This window comes from Stenella coeruleoalba, assembly GCF_951394435.1.
Source record: "Stenella coeruleoalba genome assembly, chromosome: 16".
Lineage (NCBI taxonomy): Eukaryota > Metazoa > Chordata > Mammalia > Artiodactyla > Delphinidae > Stenella > Stenella coeruleoalba.
Window position 1 is genome coordinate 78,280,688 of NC_137162.1, and position 20,548 is coordinate 78,301,235.

Below are 20,548 nucleotides of genomic sequence, written 5' to 3' on the forward strand. Positions count from 1 at the left end.
GTATAAGTGCAGTGTCACTCTTGCAGGATCCTGAGACGGAGTGCCTCCTTAAATTCTGCACTCTGGGGTGCCTTACTAGTCTCCTGAGAGTCGAGGCCCTGAGGCCCTGCACACAAGCATCGGAAAGGGTGGGAAGGTCAAAAGAATGAGAAGACAAGCCACAGACTGGGAGAAAACATTTGCAAAATATATCTGATAAAGGACTGGTATCCAAAATACATGAAGAACTTTTAAAACTCAACAATAAGAAAACAAACAACCCTATTAAAAATGGGTAAGAGTTCTGACCAGGCATCTCACCAAAAAAAGATACACAGATGACAGATAAGCAGGTGAGAAGATGCTCCCCAACATATGTCATCAGGGAAATGCAAATTAAAACGAGATAAGACGTATGAGGGAAGAGATATGGGAACATATGTATATGTATAACTGATTCACTTTGTTATAAAGCAGAAACGAACACACCATTGTAAAGCAGTTATACTCCAATAAAGATGTTAAAAAACAAAACAAAAACAACGAGATACACACGCCTCTTGGAATGGCCAAAATTCAAAATACTGAAAACACCAAATGCTGGTGAGAATGTGGAACAGCGGGAACTCTCATCACTGCTGGTGGGAGCGCAAAATGAAGAGACACTTTGGAAAACAGTTCAGCAGTTTCTCACCAAACTAAACTTACTCTTAGCGTACAATCTAGCAATAGTGCTCCTTGGTACTTACCCAAAGAAGTTAAAAACATATAACCACACAAAAAACCTGCACAGTAATTTTTATAACAGCTTTATTCATAACTCCCAAAACTTGGGAGTAACCAATGTCCTTCAGTAGGTAAATGGATAAACTGGGGTACATCCATACAATGGTATATTATTCAGCACTAAAAAAAAATGAACTATCAAGCCATGAAAAGACATGGAAGAATCTTTTTTTAACTTATTTTATTCAAGTATAGTTGATTTACAGTGTTGTGTTAACTTCTGCTCTACAGCAAAGTGATTCCGTTTTTTTATGTAAATATATACACACACACATTCCTTTTCATATTCTTTTCTGTTATGGTTTATCACAGGATATTGAATATAGTTCCCTGTGCTATAGAGGAGGACCTTGTTGTTTATCCATTCTATAGATAACAGTTTGCATCTGCTAATCGCAAACTCCCAATCCATGCCTTCCCTCCCCTCCCCACCCCTTGGCAACAAGTCTGCTCTCTCTGAGACTCTGTTTTGTAGATAGGTTCATCTGTGTCATATTTTAGATTCCACATATAAGTGATATGGTATCAATATTTGTCTTTCTGTCTCTGACTTAACTTTGCTTAGTATGATAATCTCTAGTTGCATTCCATGTTGCTGCAAATGGCATTATTTCATTCTTTTTTTAATGGCTGAGTAGTATTCCATTGTATATATATATGTACCACATTTTCTTTATCCATTCATCTGTCGATGGACACTTAGATTGTTTCCATGTCTTGGCTATTGTAAATAGTGCTGCTGTGAACATAGGGGTGCATGTATCTTTTCAAATTATAGTTTTGTCTGGGTGTATGCCCAGGAGTGGGATTGCAGGATCATATGGCAACTCTATTTTTAGTTTTTTGAGGAAACTCCATACTGTTTTCCACAGTGGCTGCACCAGTTTACGTTCCCACCAGCAGTGTAGGAGGGTTCCCTTTTCTCCACACCCTCTCCAGCATTTGTTATTTGTAGACTTTAATGATGGCCATTTTGACCGATGTGAGATGGTACCTCATTGTAGTTTTGATTTGCATTTCTCTAATAATTAGCAATCTTAAGCATCTTCTCGCCTGTTGGCCATCTGTAAGACGTGGAGGAATCTTAAATGCATTTTATTAAATAAAAGAAGCCAATGTGAAAAGTTCATATACTGTAGGATTCCAACTGTATGACATTCTGAAAAAGGCAAAGTTATGGAGACAGTAAAAAGATAAGTGGTTGCCAGGGATTAGGTAAAGCACTGAGGATTTTTTTTAACAGACTTTTTAGAGCAGTTTTAGTGTCACAGCAGAATTGAATGCAAGGTACAGAATTCCCATGTACCCCGACATACATACAGCCTCCCCACTAATCAGCATCCTCCACAAATGAGGCACAGTTGTTACAAGTGGTGCACATACATGGACACATCATCATCACCCAAAGCCCACAGTTGACATTTGGGTTTATTCTTGGTGGTGTACCTTCTATGGGTTTGGACAAATCCTCAGAAGATTTTTAGGGCAGTGAGACTATTCTATATGATCCTGTGATGGGGGATACGTGTCATTATACATTTGTCCAAACCCCTCCCGGGAGCTACTTTCAAGGTCAGTTCTTTCCCAGGTTTAAGAAAGTCAGCAGGGCTTCCCTGGTGGCGCAGTGGTTGAGAGTCCGCCTGCCGATGCAGGGGACACGGGTTCGTGCCCCGGTCCGGGAGGATCCCACATGCCGCGGAGCGGCTGGGCCCGTGAGCCATGGCCGCTGGGCCTGCGCGTCCAGAGCCTGTGCTCCGCAACAGGAGAGGCCATGACAGTGAGAGACCCGCATACTGCCAAAAAAAAAGGAAGTCAGCAATGTTTTACAGGTTTTTCCCAAGCGCTGCAATTGACTAACAGTCCTCCCGATGTGGCGTTCAGGAGCCTGTTTGTAAATAGCACCCTTGACCAAGACAAATAACAAGTTGCTAAAGGTGAGAGGAAAACTGTGATGGAGCCACAGACAACAAAGAAATCTTATTTGATCTGTTTTACTCCTAAAATCTCATAGGAAGTAAAAATCTGAGAAATAATTGACACACACACACGTGCGTGCATGCCCACACAATGTAAAGTAAAATCCGGATGCTTTGTAACAAAATCATCTTATTTTTTTTTAAAAAAGATGAATTCTCCAGGAATGTGAAAATTAATGGTTTGCCCTAAGAATGCTAATAGAAAATTCGTTCTTGAATAATGCTAGGAGCGGACATAGAACAGCAGTTATCCTTTTCTCGATCAGAAATTACATGGAAAACTCAAAAGTATCACCTCTTCTGTCAGTCACTTCCCACTTTGGAAAAGTAGCTTTTCTGTCGAAATAATGTCATGTCAAAATGAGATTCGACGTAGTCTGACGTATACCACGCTGTCTTTCAAAGGACTTGCCTGGACCCCGTGACCCCGCTCTTCTTTCTGATTTCTCCCTTTTAGAGTGGGAATGTCTACCCTATGCCTGTCACTGTGGTATTTTGGAAGCAGATAACTTGTCTGGTTTCACAGGTTCACAGCTGGAGATGAATTTTTGCCTCCAGATGAATAAGTCTTAACCCATACCTGATGTAGATGATATTTAGATGAGATTTTGGACTTCAAGATGATGCTGGAATAGATTAAGACTTTTGGCCTGTTGAGATGGGGTGAATTTATCTTTCATGGAAGAGGGACATCAATTTTGGGGGATCCAGGGGGTGGAATGTTATGGGATGAATTGTGTCTCCCACCAAATTCAGAATGACTTTATTTGGAGATAGACCTTTAAAGAGGTAATTAATCGGGTCATGTGGCGTTTTCATAAAAAGAAGAAATTAGGGCACTGTCACACCCAGAGGGAAGACCATTTGAGAACACAGCAAGAAGGCAGCCATCTGCAGGCCAAGGAGAGTCTCTTCAGAAGAAACCAGACTTGCCAGGAGGCTCTCTAAGCGAAAACCCATTTTCTTGCCTTTTCCAGCCTCTAGAGGCTGCACGCATTCCTTGAGGCATGGCCCCCTCCCATCTTCAAAGGCAGCAGTGTAGCATCTTCAGATCTCTGGCTGTGACACCAACTCTTCTGCATCAACTCAGCTTCTTTCAGCATCATGGTCCAGCTTGACTAACTGGAATATGTAACCCAGCAGGCAGAAAAAAGTTGGCTTCATACTCTGTGAGGGCTGATATAAAAGCAGCAGAGCACTATTAGGTGTTTTTTTTGAAGATGTTGGGGGTAGGAGTTTATTAATTAAGTAATTTATTTTTGCTGTGTTGGGCTTTTGTTTCTGTGCAAGGGCTTTCTCTAGTTGTGGCAAGCGGGGGCCACTCTTCATCGCGGTGCGCGGGCCTCTCACTATTGCGGCCTCTCACTATCGCGGCCTCTCTTGTTGCAGAGCACAGGCTCCAAACGCGCAGGTTCAGTAGTTGTGGCTCACGGGCCTAGTTGCTCTGTGGCATGTGGGATCCTCCTAGACCAGGGCTCGAACCCGTGTCCCCTGCATTAGCAGGCAGATTCTCAACCACTGCGCCACCAGGGAAGCCCCACTATTAGGTTTTTTAATGCTTGCTCCTCTCGATTAAGACTTTGGACTCCATTTGCAATGCCGAAGAAATACTTAGAGAGTGTCTGGAGTGGAGGATCCCAGGGAAGATGGACCTCTTTTTTATTCTGCACCAACTTGTCAAATGCCCTGTAATATCACAGCTGGTCTGCCAACCTTCTCTAATTTTCTTGACCTTAGTAGGGACCAGATAAGGGCAGTCACTGGGTGACTGGCGACCAGCAGAGGCTCCAGCATTGTTCAGACTCAGCGTGCTCTTCCTAAGGATCCTTTGTCTCTCAAGTCCACTCCAGTACATGCCATGCTGAATGCTTCTTAGCCCCGTACCTGGTTAGCATCTGTGTGATTAGATGTTATTAGGTCAGGCAGATGCTATCAGGCGATCAAGATGTAAACTGAGTAATTGAGACTCAGATTGTAAAACGCATCAAGCTTGACTCTCACTGTATTTAATTTGCAAAGTGGCTCATACAGGAGCGGGGATGGCCGTGCCCCTGACCAGGGGACGAAGGGGACCGTGTTCCCACCACAGACACAGAGCCAGAGTGGTCTGTATGTGTGACAGCACATGATTCTCTGCCACTCCCCTCAGGAGTTGGGACTTTCAACTCCATCCCAGGATGACTGAGAAAGAGCAGAGTTTGTCAAGTGAGGTTAAGACACCACTTTGTGCTTCCATATGTACATAGAGGAAGCCTGCACCCTTTGCTGTTGCAGAAGTTATGACTCTTTGGGTGAATTAGTATCTCCCTCCCTTTTAGAGCCTTTGTTTCGAAGCGAATGTGACCTGCATTACTGGGTGGGGTGGAGGGGGACACTCCAAAATGTGAACTCAGTGTGTGAAATCTTTGTCCTAAAGCTGGGGAGGAGGGACCCTAGATGACCACTCTGAATGCCAGGAGAACCTGTCCCCAGTTTTCCTGCCAGAAGCAGTGTCACTTGTGGGATTTTAGGGTGACAAAGTGGCTTCCTTACATTCTACGTGTAGCTCCTTTCACCTATGGGGATTGGACCAGAGAGGAAATCTATGTGAAGACACCATGCAGGACCAGAAATTGTGGCTTCAGCCCAAGGCATGGCTATTAATACAGGGTTATTGTTGGGCTCGCTCTCCAATGAGGTGACTTTTTCCTGGGGACACGTGGGGCTCAGCAGGCCCACCCCACCAGTCTGTGCCCAGAAATGTTAAACCCAAACATGCACACAGCTTCCCAAGGTGGAATCCTTGCTATAATTGATGCAAGGATTGTATTGTATTGGGTTTTCCAAATAGAATTTACGTTAGCACTCTTTAAAAGAAATTTTTATCAAAGTATAGTTGATTTACAAGGTTGTGTTAACTTCCACTGTACAGCAAAGTGACTCAGTTATACAGATATATATTCTTTTTCATATTCTTTTCCATTATGGTTTATCACAGGATATGGAATATAATTCCCTGTGCTCTACAGTAGGACCTTGTTCTTTATCCATTCTACATATAACAGTTTGCACCTGCTAATCCCAAACTCCCAATCCTTCCCTCCCCCTTCCCGCTTGGCAACCACAGGTCTGTTCTCTATGTCTGTGAGTCTATTTCTGTTTTGTAGATAAGTTCATTTGTGTCATATTTTAGATTCCACATATAAGTGATATCATATAGTATTTGTCTTTCTCTTTCTGACTTACTTCGCTTAGTATGATAATGTCTAGGTTCATCCATGTTGTTGCAAATGGTATGTCATTCTTTTTTATGGCTGAGTAATATTCCATTGTATATATGTACCACATTTTCTTTATCCATTCATCTGTCGATGGACATTTAGGTTGTTTCCATGTCTTGACTATTGTGAACAGTGCTGCTGTGAACATAGGGGTGCATGTATCTTTTTGAATTGTAGTTTTTGTCTGGATATATTCCCAGGAGTGGGATTGCAGGATCATATGGCAACTCTATTTTTAGTTTTTTGAGGAAACTCCATACTGTTTTCCACAGTGGCTGCACCAGTTTACATTCCCACCAACAGTGCAAGAAGGTTCTCTTTTCTCCACACCCTCTCCAACATTTATCATTTGTAGACTTTTTAATGATGGCCATTCTGACTGGTGTGAGGTGATACCTCATTGTAGTTTTGATTTGCATTTCTCTAATAATTAGTGATGTTGAGCAGCTTTTCATGTGCCTACTGGCCATCTGTATGTCTAGTTTAGAGAAGTGTCTGTTTAGGTCTTCTGCCCACTTTTCGATTAGGTTGTTTGGCTTTTTTGTTATTGAGTTGTATGAGCTGTTTGTGTATTTTGGAAACTAAGCCCTTGTCAATTGCATCATTTGCAAATATTTTCTCTCATTCCGTAGGTTGTCTTTACATTTTGTTTATGGTTTCCTTTGCTATGCAAAAGCTTGTAAGTTTGATTAGGTCCCATTTGTTTATTTTTGCTTTTATTTCTATTGCCTTGGGAGACTGACCTAAGAAACCATTGGTACGATTTATGTCAGAGAATGTTTTGCCTATGTTCTCTTCTAGGAATTTTATGGTATCATGTCTCATATTTAAGTCTTTAAGCCATTTTGAGTTTATTTCTGTGCATGGTGTGAGGGTGTGTTCTAACTTCATTGATTTACATGCAGCTGTCCAACTTTTCCAACACCACTTGCTGAAGAGACTGTCTTTTCCCCACTGTACATTCTTGCCTCCTTTGTTAAAGATTAATTGACTGTAGGTGTGTAAGTTCATTTCTGGTCTCTGTATTCTGTTCCGTTGATCCATATGTCTGTTTTTGTGCCAGTACCATGCTGTTTTGATTACTGTAGCTTTGTCGTGTTGTCTGAAGTCTGGGAGGGTTATGCCTCCTGCCCCCTGCATTGGAAGCGCTGAATCTTAACCACTTGACTGCCAGGGAAGTCCCATCCTGCTTTGTTCTTTTTCCTCAGTATTGCTTTGGCAATTCTGGGTCTTTTATGGTTCCATATAAATTTTAGGATTATTTATTTGTTCTAGTTCTGTGAAAAAATGTCATGGGTAATTTAATAGGGATAGCATTACATCTGTAGATTGCTCTGGGTAGTATGGCCATGTTAGCAACATGAATTCTTCCGATCCAAGAGCATGGGATATCTTTCCATTTCTTTGAATCATCTTCACTTTCCTTTATTAATGTTTTATAGTTCTCAGCATTAAGTTAGTACTTTTGTCTCAAGGCTTAAAAGTATTTTCAAGGCCACAGTGTTTCCCTAGCAGTCTACAGACCTCTGTTGAAACACTGTATTGCTTAGGGAGATGCACAGCTGCTGTGACAGAGAGCCCCAGAAAGACAGTGACATAAAATGCACAGAAATATTTCTCTCCATCACCTCCGAGCCCAGAGGCAAGCAGTGCGGGTGGACAGGGCAGCTCAGCTGTAAGTGCATTTCAGAGATACGGGCTCCTTACACTTTGCTTCTCGGTCCTGCCCCAGGACTGTAGTTCTTAGTCTCTCCTGAGCATCCCAACCCCCTGAAGGGCTGATTAAACCACCTCCCACTCCCAGTGTCTTTACTCAGCAGGTCCAAGTGGGGCTTGAGAATTTGCATTCCCGACAAGCTCCCAGGTGCTGCTGGTCCAGGGACGGGGCTTGGGGAGCCACTGCCCGAGGCCCTGTGCTTGCCCGTCCTGGCTGATCGCAGACATGTCCACGGTCCAGATTATGGGGTGGGGAACGAGTGTGGAGGCATACACACACGGATTGTTCAGGCCAGGCAGGAAGTGGCACTCTGCATTTCCACTCAGTTTCCACTGGTGAGAAGACTCACAAGGCCCCACCTACCTGCAAGGGATGCTGGGGCAAGTCTAGTTCATTGGCCATGTCAATGAAAATAATCAACAGTCTATAATAGGAATAGGAAAGAGTGTGATTGGAGCCAGACTGAAGACTGTAGCCCGGAAGACAGCATCTTAGATAATTCTGAGGAACTGCTCCAGAGAAGCACGGTTTTCAGCACAGTTTTGTATCTTGTCAGAACAAAGAACATTAAACAAGTCGGGGATACATTCCTTCAAGCTTTCAGAAAAAACAGACCAGCACATCACAGCAGTGAGTCAGCATGGCCTTGGCACCTGGGAAGGCAGTCTTATCATCGAAGGAGTCCCAGCATTGGTGTCCCAGGAAGGGAGGCATTTAATCTTTATTTTTAACATGGGCATTCTTTACTTCTGGTCAATGTGCCCTTTTCTTTAAAGCAGATGCTAATCCTAACCTCCCAGTCTATCCCTCCCCCAACCCTCCCCCTTGGCAACCACAAGTCTGTTCTGTATGTTTGTGAGTCTGTTTCTGCTTCGTAGAAAAGTTCATTTGTGTCATATTTTAAATACCGCATGTAAGTGATCTCATGGGATTTGTCTTTCTCTTTCTGACTCACTTCACTTAGTATGATAATCTCTAGGTCCATCCATGTTGCTGCACGTGGCATTATTTCATTCTTTTTTGTGGCTGAGAAGTATTCCATTGTATATGTACCACATCTTTTTTGTTTCGTTTTGGTTTTTTTGGCCACGCTGTGCAGCATGTGGGATCTTAGCTCCCCAACCAGGGATCGAACATGCACCCCCAGCATTGGAAGCTCGGAGTCTTAACCACTGGAAGGCCAGGCAAGTCCTACCAATCTTCTTTATCCATTCATCTGTCGATGGACATTTAGATTGTTTCCATGTCTTGGCTATTGTAAATAGTGCTGCGGTGAACATTGGGGTGCGTGTATCTTCTCAAATTATAGCCCAAAAAGGGTTTTCTGATGGCAGAGGATGAGAAAACAAAACAGGGAAGGAGATGAGAATAAAACTCCATAAAAGTCTTAACAATTTGGGGGGATGGGAAGCACCCAGATGCAACAAATTACTGTGACAGGAAGAAACGATCACTTTGGAAACAGCAGGCATGGGTGTTTGTGAAGCCGTACAACGGGCCCAAACGACCTCAAACCAAAGCGCATTTGGATGCCCCTCTAGCTGGGGGAATAAACAGCGCTGTCAGTCCATTCCTGTCTGGCCTTTGTTTTTGGTCCAAGTTCACTGGGATCCTGGGAGATGGATGCTCTAGGGCAGGATGCTGGGAGCCCTGGGGGAGGGAGCCCATTGTCCCACAGTCAGCCTTTCTGGGGGAGGGAGTTGGCGGGGCTCATTGTCTCTCCGTGGAGAGTCCCCTGCTTTAAAGCCATCTAATCAAATCATCTCTTCTAAATGTCCTCTGGTTGGAATCAGGTTATTCCTAGGATGTGTGAGAATAATAAGCATCAACATGTTAACCAAAATTGTCTCTGGCAAAATGCATTGTAGGGCTTCCCTGGTGGCGCAGTGGTTAAGAATCCACCTGCCGATGCAGGGGACACGGGTTCGAGCCCTGGTCCGGGAAGATCTCACACGCTGCAGAGCAACTAAGCCCATGCGCCACAACTCCTGAGCCTGCGCTCCAGAGCCCACGAGCCACAACTCCTGGAGCCCGGGCGCCTAGAGCACATGCTCCGCAACAAGAGAAGCCACCGCAATGGCTGAAGAGTAGCCCCCCTCGCCGCAACTAGAGAAAGCCCGTGCGCAGCAGCGAAGACCCAAGCAGCCAAAAATAAATAAATAAATTTTAAAAAAATGCATTATAATCTGTCTTTATTTTCTTTGCTGTAATTTTCTCTATACTCACATTTTTCTACAATGGACGTATCTTTTCATAAGAAGAAAGAAAACATCTAAACTGTTCCTGTTTGGCAGAGGTCTGGCTGGAGTGGGGTGGGTGAGGGCAGCGTGCAGGTACGGGAGGCCCCAGGTGGCCTGTGGCCTCCAGATGTTCCCCTGTGCTCTTTGTCGGATTGGGGCCTTCTCTTTCTGCCTTTAGCTCACCGTCTCCCCTGGGGTCTGATATGGGAGAGACAGCTGCTGAGCTCGAGGGCAGGCACGGAGGGAGCTGGGGCTGTCTGGGAGACGCCTGGCTTCTGCTGCACCTGGTGACCCATCTCTGGTTGTGCTTCCAGGTGAGCCTCAAAGCAGGAGCCCTGACTCAGCCTCTCATCTGACGACTGTCAGCTGCCACTGCCGCCAGCCCATCCCCTGCCCAGGCCTGTCGCTGTGCCATCTCTCAGCAGGTGAGGAGGTAACGTACCCTGTCCAAGAGCAGGTTCTCTCTGGAGAGCAGGTGTCTCTGCCAGCAGTGCGTGTGTGGGCCTGGGGTGAGGCTGGGCTGGCAGGCTCCTTGATGGGTGGCCAGGTCCTCACACCATCACTTTCCTCTTCTAGCAGATGTCATCATCCCAGATGTAGGGCCCTCATGAAGCCTGTTTTACCCCCCTCCTCACATCATCCCTCACATTATGGATGTGCCCCCTCCTGGGGGAGCATCAGGAGGAGAACCAAGCCATGTCCATGGGTTGCTGACCGGGGTGGGAATCAAGCTGTGTGCTCTCCCCACTAGGAACAGAGATGTTACTCAGGCAGGCACCCTTGTTCAGCAACTCGCTGTGACAAAGGGGGTGAAGGTGAACCAACACTCCCACCCAGCCCACCTTGCAGTCTAAGCTGCTTGGTCCCTTTAGGCCTAGAGGGCTGTGCTCACTGGCAACAGCTGTTTTTCAGGCATTTCCCAGAGAGACGGACTGCAGCACTCTGCCAGCCGACACATAGCAAGGGCTTGTGGAGATAAGTCATGTTAGGGAGGGTGGCTGAAAAGGCACGATGAAATTCTAAGCACTGTATCCCGAGTCAGGTCAGATGGGCAGCACTGGGGATTGAACCACCTTGCACTGCCCTGCCCCTGACTCTGAGTTTACCCAGTTATACACCACAGGATGCAGCCCGTTAGAACCTCCCTGGGAAAGCTGTCTGTGTGAGTGTATCCCGTGTGCCGGAGGAGAGAGAGGTCTGACCACCGAGGTGACAGAGCCAGTCTCCTGAGTAGTTGGCTCGTTTCCCTTTCCTTCTGCCTTGTCCTCTAAAAAGCCAAGGGTCAAGTTCGTGGTCCACCGGTGGCCAGTATTCATGTTCAGCTTCATTGCATCTCCATTCTTCCCTACTTCCACGTTTCTTCTTGGGTCAAGGTGGGTGCACATGCACGCATACGTATATGGAGAGAGACATCCATCTGTTCCCGTGGAGGTATGGTGTCTGGGTAGCCTTGTTGCCAAACCAGACTTAGGTCCACTCTCCCGCCCACAGTAAAGCCAGTCTGCTGACACCGGGTGGTGGTGAAGGAAAGTGCAGCGTTCTTTGCAGGGCGTCAACCAAGGAGTCCAGGGCGGCTAGTGCTCAGAACGCCCGAACTCCCTGGTAGGTTTCAGGAAAGCATTTTAAAGGCTGAGTGAGAGAGGGGAGTCCCAGGGTATGTGATCCGCTCATGCGCAATTCTCTGATTCACTGATGGTGAGGTCACAGGACGGTGTCACATCATCAATCCTCAGGCCCCAGTAGGTCTGGGGGCTTCATGCTCGTGGTCGTCAGGTAGTTAATTTCTTCCATTTGACGGGGGTTTTAGGATGTACAGAACAACTCAGGAAATGTGCATCAGACACTGTCATCTAGGTGCTTCAGAGAGGAGCTGAAGTGGAGGATATGGGGGAGGGCTCTGTCCCGGGAAGGCCCCATAGGGTCCCCTCTCAGTTACAGTCTTGAAAGGGCAGCGATGTGGAACCTAAGAGGTGCCTGACCAGGTAGGGGAGGGAGGCCCTCAGAGACCTTCCCAGGGGGTCCTTTCTTTAAAAGACTCAGTTGCCTTTAGCTCCATTTGACAAAAGCCATTTCCTTCTCCAGGGCCAACTGTGTCCCTGGGTTATCTTGACACCACAGCGGGTGGGGGAATCCTCCCTGCCATTGCATGCCCAAGTTAGGCTGGTTTAGGGTCACTCGAGGGGAGAGCCCGTCCTGGGAGAGCAGGCTAGCCCAAGTGATGGGTAACGGCCTCTTAGTGCCCTGAAGGCCCCACCAGGCTGAGGAGGGGCGACCAGCCCGGGCAGCATCGGGGAAATGCTTCCTTCCACTTCCATTAAAGATCTCTGCAAAATTAAGTTCTTTAACCTCCTTGAAAATTCGAAAAATAAAGGGGTAGGACCTGGACCTCTGAGGTCCCTTCCAGTATTAACGTTTGGTGATTCAGAGCCTTGCTACTCAAAGTGTGGTCCCCGGACCAGCAGCAACTGGGGGCTTGTTAGAAATGCAAAATCTTGGACCAAACCCCAACTCATTTAATCAAAAAATCTGCATTTTGTCCAGATCCCCAGGGATTCATATGCCCATGAAAATTTGTAAAGGACCGATTAAAGAGTCCTGAAGGTACACGAACACCCACCTTCCAAGGTGATCTGATGGACATACAGGAACGACGGAGTGGAAACGATTTACTGCCAGCCGTGGTGCTCCACCTCTGGGACGTGCCAGAATCACCTTGGGAGGTTGTGAAATGCAGGTTCTGGTCTGTGGCGCCACAGTCTGGGCTCTGGGTGTGCATATGCTTGAGAATCCTTACTGGCCACTTGGAGACAGGACAGAAACGTGCACGTGTGAAGTGGCTTATAAGTCACTGACGGCAACAAGAGTGACATCCTATAAATGGGGTCAGCGAGCCCAGGGGCAGCAGAGCAGGGGGGTGAGGTGGGCAGGCTTGTCATCCCTGTACTGGGGACAGGGCTTTGCATCCTTATTTTTAGCATCTCCACGTTTAGTTACTTAGGGGGCCCTTCTATGTGCATCTGTAGTTACCTCTCCACCTCCTTCCTGAGCAACAGTGGAAATGGGGGAAAGGGAGGGTTCTATGTTGTGTTGTTGGTGCTTGTTTTGAGATGATGAAAAAGACATAAACGTATTTTTATGTGCTGAGAAAGAAGGCACCCAGAGACACTGATGTTACAGGAGAAAGTGGGGTGCGTGGCAGGTCAGAGCCCCAAGAAGGGGACAGGTCCGCTACAGGTGAGGTGTCAGGCTTGGGTAAGGAGGTGCTTTCAGCCGCAAGTGACAGGTGACCCAAGAAGTATGGCCTAGACTGTGAGGAATATATTCTGTCAGTATCAAGGGTCCGAAGTCGAGTGTCCGGGATCCACGCATCTCAGGGCTCTGGATCTGTTTCTCCATGAGTCTCCTGCCTTTGCCCTGGGTCCATTCCCCAACGTCACGATGGCAACTCTCAGTGAAGCCAGCCAAAGACTGGGACTTCTCCTGGTGGACCTTGACTAGGAAGGAAAACCTTTCCTACAAGTCCCCTGCAGATTTCCCCGCACGTCGCCTTGATTAGGACGGGCTCATGCGCTCTGGTCCTTGTGCAAGGGAGGTGGGAAATGGCGTGTGGCACCATGGGCCCCTGAAGCAGAAGGTGGGCTCTGCTCTCAGGGGCAGCAGGGAAGTGGGCAGCCATGGGGAGGGCCAGCAGCGGGTCCTGATGCAGAGGCACGGATGGAGGGCAGGATGCGTGTGGACACCGAGCAACCGTAGGAGGTGGAGCTGGAGTCAAGGAGGTTCTGCCCTAACGGCTTTTCCTCTGTTCCGTGGAAGCTGAGGTCGCCTTCCAAGGACGAGAGGACAGAGGTGGTGAGGAGGTGATGGAGATTGACGTGGTCGGGAGGGCAGAGGGAGGGGTGATGGGAACGGGCTGAGGTCGCCAGGCTGGCCTGTCAAGTCTGTGGGCACCAGTCCCCAGCTTTTGGGGGCGTTTCTCCAGCAGCCCTTCCGAGGGGGCTGGGAGGGGAAGGAGTTAGATTGAAAGTGCTGGGTTTGGGGGACAGAGGGAAGAAGGCAAGTCTTGGGAGAGTGATGACGATGCGGGGCTGTGGTCTGACAGACACTGTGGAGGCCCCGGGGCTTTGAGACTGAGGAGGAGGAAGGGGGTGAGGACACCAGGGCCTGGGAGCAGAGCCCTCCTGGCTGGGGGCAGACGCGGTCCGGAGGGGGACCCGGTGGGGAGAGCAGGGAGGCGGAGGGGCCCACGGAGGGGACACAGGAGGGAGAAGACACGCGGCGCCAGGTGCTGGGCCCACCCCACCTGCTTATTTTATCTCTCGGACACGAAACGGAAAAGGCCGTTTGTCCAATATTAAGCATTTGGCCAGACTTCTCGCTCTGTGTTGAGGAGAGGGTTGAAAATGTGCCCTTTCTCTGTGACCAGGGGAAGGATGAGAAAGCGGCAGAGCGGGGTCAGGGCCAGTCCTGGGGCAGCAGGGAAGGAGAGGGCGGTTCCAGGGGGACGGACGGAGATCCGGTTCTGCAGGTAACGTTTTCTATACGCTCACACCCACCCTCACTCACACACTCTCACACACACACACACCCTCAAACACACACACCCTCACACACACTCACACACAAACACCCACCCTCTCACACACACACACACACCAACCCTCACACACTCACACACACTGACACACACACACTGACACACACACACCCTCACTTACACACACACTCACACAAACACCCACCCTCACACACACACCTTCACACACACTCTCAGACACACACACTAACACCCACCCTCACACAAACACCCACCCTCACTCGCGCGCACACACACACACACACTAACACCCACCCTCACACAAACACCCACCTTCACTCACGCACACACACACAGTAACACCCACCCTCACACACACACACACACACACTCACACCCACCCTGACTCACACATACACTCGCACACACCCACATGCAATTCAGATTCCTTCCCCCAGCTCCCTTTCCCCGGATCTTCCTTTCTTCACTTCTGCTGACCCCGGGCTCAGCTTCCTCTCACGAAGCTCCCCTGGTCCCTGCCACCCCTCCACTTCCTCAACTCCTGAACCCCCCAAGTCAGTGATGAGGGAAGAGAGGGGTGATTTCAGGAACGGGGCTGGACAATGAGAATCTGAGGACAGTCATCTCAGGGCCCGTTTTCACTTGTCGGTCAGGCTGAGGAGGCTGGGGAGTAGACTGCATCTTCTCCTTCCTTTTGTGTGGACGCAGGGACATGTAAACACACCCGTGCACAGAGGGGCCGCCCTGCACACACAGCCTGGTAGAGGGCGCGCCCTTCAGGCACGTGGGCACACAGGGACACAGCCCTGAACACACATGCAGAATTGCACGCGCATCTCTGTAGAGTGTGGGGATAGGTGGCTGCTCCCCCGGGTTGCAAAATCCTCAACTACTCATGCTTCTCCTTCCCTTCCTGGGAAATAAAAGTTCCCAACCACGACAGGAACACACCCCTGTTACACTGTGGTTTTGGTGGCTGCTCTGTCTTAGAAGAAGGAAGTTTTATTTTTCGAACATTGCCTGTGGACAGATGAAGTTGCCATCAGGCCTCCTCTGGGCCAGAGAGCCAGTGTGAATGAGAAAAGCCAGAGTGTGGCCTGCCCACCACGGGACCGGCCTCGCCTCCTGCCGCCTCACCGTGCGCTGCGGAAAACCGGGGGCGCCGGGAGACCCACCTCCAGCTCTCGGGCTAGCCCGAGTAGACCTCCTCTGGGTACTTTCTCGTTCGTTGCGGTAACGGTAACGGCATGTGCTTTGCTGTGGAGCAGTTAGCATCACAGGGGTCTTCTGGCAGAATGACATGTTGGGTCAGGAAGAATTTCTTCCCCCTTCTAGAAAAACAAATGTATGCTTGGGATAGGTGTGTATGTGTTTGTATGTGTTCTTGTTTAAAAACGAACTCCCAACATAAAGTCTGTAAACGTTTTGGAATGACAGCAAATTAAAATGAATAATAAAGCGGGACTTCCCTGGAGGTCCAGTGGTTAAGACTCCCTGCTTCCACTGCAGGGGGTGCGGGTTGGATCCCTGGTCAGGGAACTAAGATCCAACATGCTGCATGGCGTGGCCAAATAAATAAACTAATTTTAAAAAAAGAGAAATAAAGCAGGCTCATTCAGGGGAAACTTGCACTTTGCAGTGTAGCCGGCTAGAGGACGCCATGTGAGACAGTGGAAAGAGCCCTCAGCTAGGCTTCAACGCTTTGCGTCTGCGTTCTGGCTCCACAGATTTTGGCTGTGGGACCTTTGACTCTTGGCTTCGTTTCTCTGAGTTCTGCACTTTCTTTACTTGTAAAACAAAACTCAGTCTATTTTGCCCACTTTCAGGGCTGCTAGAGGAGTGAGTGAACAAATGTGTACGAAAATGATTTATTACTAGCAAAGCACCGCACAAATGTCACGGTATTACTTATGGCCATGGGGGTGGTAATGTGACTCTGGGACCATCTGTTATCTTCTGTTTCCTCTCGCTGGGGCTGAGAAGGTCTGGCAAACAGGAGCCTGATGGCTTGCTCCCGTCACTCAGATGAAGCACTCCTTCCTCTTATCCCAGGAGGGTCTGCTCCTATGGCTTCCTGGCCTGGAAAGAGAAGCTGCAGGGGGTAGGAGGCGAGAAAGCTGAGGGGGGTTCTGCCTCACTTTGGAAAAGCAGCTCTTTCAACCCCTTAACTTTGGTTGTTTCAGGGGCAGCAGAATGAAAGAAGGCATGTCCAGTAACAGCACTGCCAGCATCTCCCAAGCCAGGAAGGCTGTGGAGCAGCTGAAGATGGAGGCCTGCATGGACAGGGTGAAGGTAAGCACGCACAAGCCGGCCTGGCCCTCTGACCAACGCTCAGCTCCAAACAGTGCCCCCCATGCTCAGAGCAGCCTCATGAGAGCAGATGCGTCGCCCCATAGCGCATCCAGCCAACTGGCGGCTGTAACGTTTACAGACGAGCGTTTGCTGCGGGGTTCAGAGCGTGCCTGAGCAGCCAGTGGGTGCAGAATACACAGTGTGTGGATTCCGTGAGGAGTCGCCAAAAATAGACCCGTATCCATCTCAGCTCTCTTTAGCTCCGTTGTCATGCCAGTAAGCGAGGGAGAGTTGAGCCGTGAGATCCGTCATAGTTTTCCTGCCTGATCCAGTGACTCTGAGGTTAAACAGCATCACGTATTTTGACAGGGGCGCTGTCGGGAGTGCAGCATCGAGCCGTGCACCGCGTTTGTCATAGGCTCCTTTGGGGAGGAGAGGGAAGAGGTGCCAGCCGCCTCCCACCATGTTCGTTTCTCTGAGGAGTGTAGTTGTCTTCACGCTGGGCGAGCTGAAGTGAGATGAAGCCAGCTCTTCTCCAGGTGCCACTTTGAAGCAAGCAGGGGGCCAGGCGGAGCAAGTGGCTCTGAGATGCCGCTTAGTTAGGTTCATGGACTGTAATACACCTGGAAGCCCATCGGGAATCTGACAGCAGGAAACACGAGTCCAGTGTGTCTGTGGCCTTTTGGGACACAACACAGGGCTCTCACCCAGACACTGGGATGCAAATAAGACAGAATCCATGGGGCACCGGGGGACTCCTAAAGCCTTCTGTTGGCAGAGCGAGCAGTCCCTTCCCCAGGCTCCCACCCCCGAGAGCTGTGGCCAGATAACACCAGCTTCTGCTTCCGTCAGGATAGTTATTCCCCTTCCCTGGGGACGTCCAGGTACGAGCTGTCCAAGGAGGCAGTAAGCAATCCCAGTGAGTGACACAGTGTATATACCACGCAAGAAGGGGATGCAGGACGATACACATCGGTCTAAGTGGACCAGCTATATCTGCACGTACTGATACCAACTACAAATTAGACATCAGTCCTTGATCCCTAGGCTAGAAGAGGAAGCAAGAAGAGAAACAGTTCTTAAAGAAGGGGAGCCCCAGTGGTGTAGAAATGGGTCTAAGGATGAGCACTGCAGACAGTCAGGAGGCTACTGGTTCAAGGATAGACTAGACCTTGGTGAGAGGACGAGAATGCGGTGAGATTCGCTCTTTGGACAGAGATGCCTGAGCACGTGCTCTGGCCTCAGCGCAGTCCTGGGATATAAACACGAGTGGAATGTTCCGTCATGTTGCTCAGAGAAGACTCCCGGGAGTCGTGAGCTGGGAGTGGGTTGGGAGGTGACACGGGGGAGAAGGGAAGGCCAGTGTGAGCTGACTGTGACTCATTGCGAGCACTTGGACTTGACGGAAGAGCTGGTAGTTGTGCTGGGAGGGCAGCTGGGGGATGCCGTGTGCACACGTACAGTTCATGGAAATGACTGGGTGTGCGCCGAGGCTACGTACGGGATGACTAACAACAGTCGATAAAGTCGTCAGAGGCCGAGGGCAGCGGAAGCTGTAGAGGTACCCGGGAGAGGCCTCGAGGGGAAGAGAGCAGAGGCAGGATGGAGAGGCCAGTGCGCAAGAAACTCAGCAGAACTTACAGGGTAAGTGTGGGAGCCGCCAGGAAGAGAGAAGCTAGACCCCAACCGTCAAGCCCATGGCCTGAGGACTGGAAAGATGGTGGGCACCGGTTTTGGCGATAGGACAGTCACCATGCTGGGGAGTTTTACTTTGGCAAGGAAGATACACTCGGTGATAACAGGTCCTCACCTGTGACCTTCACCACCCAGGAGACATGGTGGGGACCACGTGTCCCCACGAGGAAGGGCCCTTCAGGAGTCACTAAAGGCACGTGCACAGTCTCCGAAAGAGGCGGAGGAGATCATAAGGCAACTCAGAGTCCAGTTTGTTACTCAGGTGGCATCAAGGGATGGGCAGTCCTGTTCTTGCGGTGAGTAGGTTATAGAAATGCGGCTCCTTGATCCTGGGAGAAGCCGCCCGGCGGGATCTGCGGCCTCTGTGGTAATTCCAGGGCCAGTGACAGCCGTGTCAGATTTGGTTCAGAGCTGGCAGAGAGTCGTCACAGCAGAGATGATCCAGGGCTGCCTGAGGACAGAGGTGGCCCTGAGGAACCACATGCTGGCCGTAGCTTCACAGTCACGTGTGGTTTTTTGGCTTGGGTTTTGCTCACACAACCTTGAACTTTTTCTTTGTTTGTTTTAAATTGTGGTAAGATACATATAACATGTAACTTATCAGTTTAGCCATTTTTAAGTGTACCGTTAACTAGCATTGCGTACGTCCACAGTATTGTGCAGAGCCACCCATTTCCAGAGCTCTTCCTTATCCCCCAAAACAGAAACTCCACCCATTAAGCTCTAACTCCCTGTCGCCGCCCCCCCTTCCTTAGCCCCAGCAACCTCTCCTACTTTCTGTCTCTATGAATTTGACTCTTCGAGGTACCTCATTGATGTACACGGAATCATGCAATATTTGTCTGAATTTTGTCTATGGCTTATTTCACTTGGCATATGCCTTCAGGGTCTGTCCAGTGTAGCATGTCAGGATTTCATTCCTTTGTCAGGCTGAATAGTATTTCATTATGTGCGTGGACCACGTTTTACTTACCCATTCATCTGTTGATGGACATTTGGGTTGTTTCCACCTTTTGGCTATTGTGAAGAGCGCTGCTGTGAACATGAGTGTGCAAGTGTTTGGGTCCCTGCTTTCAGTTCTTTGGGGTATATGCCCAGAATTGGCATTGCTGGATCATATGGTAATTCTATGTTTAACTTTTTTGAGGAACCACCATACCGGTTTCCATGGTAGCCATACCTTTTTACATCCTCCCCACCCCCACATCCTCGCCAATACTTGTTATTTTCCTTTTTTTAAAATAATAGCCATCCTCATGGGTGTTACGCTCACACTTTATTTGATATTGTTGTTTTTAAGATTTTTTTTTTTTTTTTGTGGTATGTGGGCCTCTCACTGCTGTGGTCTCTCCCGCTGTGGAGCACAGGCTCCGGACGCACAGCCTCAGCGGCCATGGGTCACGGACCCAGCTGCTCCGTGGCATGTGGGATCTTCCCGGACCGGGGCACGAACCCGTGTCCCCTGCATCGGCAGGCGGACTCTCAACCACTGTACCACCAGGGAAGCCCGATTTTTTTTGTTTTTTGATGTGGACCATTTTTAAAGTCTTTATTGAAGTTGTTACAATATGACTTCTGTTTTTTTGTTATTTTTTTATGGCTTCTGTTTTATGTTTTGGTTTTATGGCCGCAAGGCATGTGGGATCCTATTAGCTCCCCGGCCAGGGACCGAATTCGCACCCCCTGCATTGGAAGGCAAAGTTGTAACCACTGGGAGTCCCTCACACTTGATTTGCATCACTAGACGGACGCCCCTTGCTTCAGGGCACAGGATGGCTTTGGGGAAAAATCTACTTGATGCAACTCTTTGGCGGCAAAAAAAAAAAAGTGTGTATTGATATCAGTTAAGCCAGACAATAAAAACAGAATGTGGGAAGAAAGAGACTCCGTCAAGGATACCCAGATTGACCTTGATGAGGACCTTGAGGAGGGTGGAAATAGGAACAGCGTCACCAGGGAGAAGAAGTGGCCTTTCTAGGGTGGCTGAGAGTTTACTGCAGGAGGGGAAGAAGGAAAAAGGGAGCCTGGGGGTAAATGACCGAGGGAAG

General features: G+C 48.9%; 1 protein-coding gene across 2 annotated transcripts in view; it reads left to right on the forward strand.

Annotated features, from left to right (window-relative positions):
- The window catches only part of GNG4 (G protein subunit gamma 4), a 66,828-nt gene that overhangs the window by 20,521 nt on the left and 25,759 nt on the right, over positions 1 to 20,548 (forward strand). The window contains exons 2-3 of one of the 2 annotated variants that reach the window (XM_079900056.1): positions 10,273 to 10,391; positions 16,697 to 16,805. In XM_079900056.1, coding sequence (XP_079756182.1) covers positions 16,707 to 16,805 — 99 coding nt within the window. In that variant the 5' untranslated portion in view covers positions 10,273 to 10,391; positions 16,697 to 16,706. The remainder of the gene's footprint in view (positions 1 to 10,272; positions 10,392 to 16,696; positions 16,806 to 20,548) is intronic. The other variant, XM_079900055.1, reaches the window with a different exon arrangement.